The 6,000-nt window shown below is 42.4% G+C and overlaps 1 protein-coding gene across 1 annotated transcript in view; it reads right to left on the minus strand.

Moving 5' to 3' along the window:
* PTPN9 (protein tyrosine phosphatase non-receptor type 9) overlaps positions 1 to 5,745 on the minus strand; it is a 71,897-nt gene extending 66,152 nt beyond the window's left edge. The window contains exon 1 of the mRNA XM_020873590.2: positions 5,662 to 5,745. Within this exon, the coding sequence (XP_020729249.2) occupies positions 5,662 to 5,724 (63 nt within the window). The 5' untranslated portion in view covers positions 5,725 to 5,745. The remainder of the gene's footprint in view (positions 1 to 5,661) is intronic.
* Positions 5,746 to 6,000: the final 255 nt, after the last annotated feature.

Here is a 6,000-nt window from a genome sequence, read left to right on the forward strand (position 1 = left end):
ATAAGCTCTAAACAACATGAACTCTAAAATAAAAAGCTTCTTTGGAAGCTTTGAAAATAAGTATTAGTAGATTATCTGTTACAACAACTTTAAAAAACTTGCATTATTTATGATGTGACAGAAGAATTCTATAGGTTATTAGAACCAACTAAAATGAAAATATGAATAAAAGTGTAACTATTTTAGAAAACAATTAATCTAGTGGTTATTACTGGGAAATCTGTGAAAAACCAAAAAACCCTAAAGGCTGTGATTCCCTAGATAATCCATCAAATAGGTTTCTAATCCTTGTTAAACATCTTTCTTTTAAGGTTTATCACAAAGAGGAAGTTTTCCTCATAACTTATCCTAAATTGATGCAATCCAAGATACCCCACTTTCTCTAGGTTATGTGGATAAAAAACAAATGAGTAAGACACCCTTAACTAACCCTGGTAGTCAAGTTAATTATAATTTAGCATATCTGATAAAATTACCAACTTCAGGTCAAGTTACAAATGTGAGAGTACATGCTTTGGAAAAGTAAAACTAATACAATTACAATAATAAGAATGAAGATTAGTTCTGAAATGCAGAAATTGCCCTTCACACTGGCAAATTTACAGTTTTGCCAGCCTATTAAGAAAGGCTTTTATATTCACATATAAACATATCCAAAAAAAAAAAGAATATATTCCTGACACAAAAACACCTTGGTTTTTACAGTTTGGAGAAATAATATCCTTCATATTTGGTCTAAGAATAGCTATTTCTCATATTCAAAAGAAAAAGAAAATATTTTAATAAGTAAATTTTTATTGTAACCACACCTCAAAATGGAGAGTTGCCAACTCTATCTTAAGGAACAAATTTTTTCCAAGAGTAATTTCATCATAATTTCTTGCACAGGCTGTACAATATGTTTCTGCTGGAAATAAACAGGTCTGAATAAGGTTTTACATATTTTTCTGTCTGCAATTTTTTTAAAATTTATTTGGCTGTGTAGGGTCTTATTTGCAGCACACCAAATCTTCACTCTTCAGTTGCAGCATGTGGGATCTAGCTCCCTGACCAGGGAGGGACTCGAGCCCCCAGCACTGGGAGCGTGGAGTCCCAGCCATGGGACCACCAAGAAAGCCCCTGAATTTTTAATACTATATTTTAAGAAGCATCAAGGATTTCTCTGGTGGTCCAGTGGCTAAGACTCTGAGCTCCCAATGCAAGGAGCTCAGGTTCCATCCCTGGTCAGGGAACTAGATTCCACATGCTACAACTAAAGATCCTGCATGCCACAATGAAGATCAACAATCTCTTGTGCTGCAACTAAGACCTGGTGCAGCCAAATAAATTAAAAAAAAAAAAACTCTCATTTTAAAAAAAACTTCAAAATCAAACACATATCAATACGTGTATATATGTGCATATATGTATCAATACCAAAACCCCAAATTAGCTATTACATATCCATGTAGGCATCTTATTAAGCTGGTTAACTGCTTCACAAGATGTAATGTAGTGAGTGTAACAGAGGGAGCATCTCCGGTGAAGGCAGAATAACCTAGAGCTGAGTGGAAATCAAGGCTCCATCACTTGCTTGCTGCTGTCGTTGTTTAGTCTCTGCGTCATGTCCAACTCTTTTGAGACCCCATGGACTGCAGCCCGTCAAGTTCCTCTGTCCACAGGAATTCCCAGACAAGAACACTGGAGTTGGTTGCCACTTCCTTCTCCAGGGGATCTTCCCGACCAGCAGAGGGATCAATCCCGGTCTCCTGCATTGCAGGTGGATCTTTTACCACTGAACCACCAGGGAAGCCCCCATTACTTGCCATCTATGTCCATTTGGGCAATTTCCTTCTCTCCGTCTGAGTTTTCTCATTTGCAAAATGAGATAATAATTCCAATTTTATGAGGACTAACTGTATGTGAAATGCCCAGCACAGAGCCTGACTCAAAGCAGGAGCACAGGAAACAGTTACTGTTATTACTCTGCTGTTATTCATGTAAACTTCTTAAAGGCAAAGCATACTTTTTCTTCTAACTCAATTGTAGGCTTTATAATATTGAGAACTGAAAACATAAAGGCAAGAAACATCAAGGTTACAAAGGACTGGGTATAATATCAGTTCAAAACATGCCTAAATAGGAAATGAGACTATTAAGTAATAATGATGACCTTCAAAACATAAAAATGAACAATGCCCTTATTTTTATAAGCCACTTAGAAAGATGATGCTGTCTGTAAACAAATCACATATAGAACTACTCTTCATTCCACCAGTGCTATATTTCCTAACAGTTCATTAAGTGTCAGTCATACTCAGCAATGTTCATATAATGGTGAGCAAAACCAGACAAAGTTCAAGCCTCATTGAGCTTCCCATCATACAATCATGTGCATGCTAGGTCGCTTCAGTTGTGTCTGACTCTTTGCAACCCTATGGACTGTAGCCCACCAGGCTCCTCTGGTCATGGGGATTCTCCAGGCAAGAATATTGGAGTGGGTTGCCATACCCTCCTCCCGGGGATCTTCCCAATCCAGGGATCAAATCAGCATCTCTTATCTCTTGCATTAGCAGAAGGGTTCTTTACCACTAGCGCCACCTGGGAAGCCCCATACAATCATACAAACAGTGTAAACTTGTGACAAGTGATGTAGAGGACAGTACATGGTACTCTGAGAGCCAATAACAGATCTAACCTAGCTAAGGAGAACAAGGAAGGTCTTCCTTCCCATGAGCTGAAGGATGAAGAAGGAATTAACAGTGGAGAGTATTTCCAGACAGAAGAAAGCAACTCGTGCAAAGACCTTGGAGCAGAAGGAAATAGGCAAGAATGCAGGACCAAAAGGCCAGTGTTCCTGGAGCAAAGATGAACTGTGAGAATAAGCTAGGGCTCTAAACCATACAAGGGCTGAGGCATTGCAGACCACATTCAAGAGCTGTAACAAATCATTCACGAGCTGTAACAATCCCAAGAGCTATGAAAAGCTAATGAGGGTTTTATAAATGCTTAAATTTTGAGCTTCCCTGGTCGCTCAGATGATAAAGAATCTTCCTGCAATGCAGGAGACCCAGGTTCAATCCCTGTGTCAGGAAGATCCCCTAGAGAAAGAAATGGCTACCCACTCCAGTATTCTTGCCTGGAGAGAGGAGCTTAGTGGGCTACAGTTCACTGGGGTCACAAACAGTCAGACATCTGAGCAACTAACACACACAGGGAAGGGAAGAGTCAATCAGATCTGCGATCTGCCTGTGTTTCTTGGAAAAAGAGCTAAGGAATGCAGATGGATCAAGTAGAAAACAAAAATTCTGTCAGGATATGACAGCAGCTTGAACTAGGGTGACAATAATGGTGGTGGTAAGGGTGGAAGAAGTCAAAGAATTCAAGAGATAGTCAGGAAAACCTGATGATGTACAACACATACAGGGGCTGAAAGAGAGCAAAGTATCCAAGAAAACTTTTGGGTTTATGATTTGCACGACTATATAGAAAAAGGTACTATTTGAGAGGGATCTGTTCCAAAAACATCTTTAAGACAGTTTACACACCTCATAAAGAACCTGAAACTGTGTTAAACAGTTTGATATCCTCCTTTCCCTATGAAACAGGATTCCAAAAAATTTTTTTCTATTTCCCAAAATCAGATGGATGCTCAAATGTGCAAGATTTTCCCAACACTAAACATATTTCAAAGATTCTGACACAAAGTTTGACATCAACTCCAAATGAGTTCTAAAACTGGTTTGAGCAATTGGGCATTACGGAATGAAGTGTTACTTCCCATGACAACTACTTTGATAAGCCAAAAGTGCATCTGCTGCTGTTTAATTTCAATATTTTAAAGTAATCTTACCAGTTAAGAGTACTCTCATGTGACATTAAATTAAAATATGATATTTTATCAGGCATTACCACAATTGGAATTATGCTTTTATGTTTATGTCTCAACATTTTGAAGTGCCTGTAGAAAACTTGGTGTTTTGTAGGAAAAGTTATGGTTAAAAAACCCACAGAACTTGTTGATCTTAATATATGTACATTTTACTATTTCCATCTAGTCCTTGTTAATTCCATCAATTCATTTGATACTATTTCTAGTTTAAACACAGTTGTATATATGTATACACATTGTATATACGTAGAGAATAAAGTTAATACTTCATCAATACTATGTACACTTTAACATTTACTTCTCTCAGTTTACATTTTTAAATTCGTAACCAAATGACATTTTCATAGTGGAATACTGATGCCCTCAAGTCTCAGAAAATATAAACACTTCAAATCTGACTAACATAAAAGAAGTGAAAGAGTTCTGCCCATTTAAAATCAACCAAACACATCGCGTCTTAGTGCTGAAATAGTATTTCCCTAATTTTGGCAGGGTGGTCTCCTTGGCCACCTGCTTGCATTACACTACAGTTACCAGGATGTTACCACTGCTTGTACAGAGCAGAATTTTTTTTTCTCCTCATGCTGATTTTATCTCTAGGCGTCAAAAGACAAGCCTGTGGTCTGAAGCCAAATATTAAAAAAGTCATCTCCACAAATGAGGAGAAAAGTCAAGGGCATTTTAAAACCCTGGTCTTAAACAAGCCTAACCAATATTAGTTTGTAAAACCAGACTGTTTCCACATTAGAGATTGTACTACCAAATGTGGTCCTTGGAAACAAGGCCTGGCAAGCATGAAATGGTGACCAGCAAGGTTCATCTTTTTTTTTTTTTTAGGGTTTTTTTCTGTTTATTTGTTTTGCTTTTAAACATAGAATCAGAGCATGGTTATATCTGACCATGGATGTGGGCAGTGCTAAGGAAGAAAGAGCAAAAAGACTTTAGCGTTCCAATCTCAGCTAGCAGATTTTACTACCGTCCTCAGAGGAGTGATCCATGTCTCCCCAACAGTAATGTGGGCGAGGGAAAGTTATAAGGACCCTGGGCTCTCTCCTTATCCGAGGCCCTCGAATGACACCGCAAACCGTTTCCTTCTGGGAACTTAAGCTTTAAGGGACAATGGGGCGCAATGTAGACTTCAGAAAGATGGAGACAGTGAGATGAGATGGGGGTAGGTAAGTGGGGGTGAAGGGATGCGCCCAGCCAGAGAAAGCTAAACAGGACGGTCAAGGCCAGGGACTTTGGGAGCCTGAGAAGGCCTGGATCTTCCAGAATGATGTCCAAGTAGGCCACAGTCCTCTAAGAAGCCCGAGGGGCTCGTCTGAAAATCTAGAGCATCTATGGACTTCTCACTGTCTTAGGGAGGGGAGACAGTCCCCGAAGGAATCCGGCCCCCAAAAGTGGGCTTTCTCTGACCTTAGAAAACCACAAACCCTCACGGAATGAAGCAAAACACGTTTAGGGGTGAAAGGGCCAGAGGCAACATAGGTGTTCTTACAAACGTCGGGGGATGTTGGTAAGGGTAAAGGGAGGCCCCCAACTGGAGAAACTGCAATCAACATCGGAATACTGGGAGGGGGCAATACGCGGCCCGTAAGCAGCAGACTGAAGAGGCCGGGGACAGAAGCAGCGGCCAGCGGCGCCCCTGGCTTGGGGGATGACGGCCTGGGGCGCGGCCGCGGGGGGAGGGGGGTTAGAGGCCATCGCGGACCCGGGGCCGCGAAGAGCGCAGCCCCGCTAGGCCTCGGGGGTCCGGACACACCCACCGCCGCGGCCGCAGCCCGGCTTACCTGCTCCTCCTCCGGGGTCAGCTCCGGCGCCATGTCGGGCTGGGGCGCGGTCGCGGGCTCCATCCCACCGCCGCTGCCGCCGCCCGGCGGACAGAAGTCGCCCGGGAGCGCGGGGAGCCCGGTGCGGTGGGCCTCCGCTTCCGCGTGCCCGCGCCTCAGCAGCCCGGGGCCGGCTCGCGCATGGCTGGGCCGGCGGGGCCCCGCGCCCGCGGCGGCCGCAAACGCCGCTTCTGTTTCCTTAAGAAAAAGGTCTCAGAACTGTCGCTCTCTTCTGGGCGGAAATCCTTTTTTATTTTCTTCGTTCCTTTCCTCACACTCCCCCACCTCTCCCGGAAAAGA

The sequence above is a fragment of the Odocoileus virginianus genome, chromosome 16 (genome assembly GCF_023699985.2).
Source record: "Odocoileus virginianus isolate 20LAN1187 ecotype Illinois chromosome 16, Ovbor_1.2, whole genome shotgun sequence".
NCBI classification, from domain to species: domain Eukaryota; kingdom Metazoa; phylum Chordata; class Mammalia; order Artiodactyla; family Cervidae; genus Odocoileus; species Odocoileus virginianus.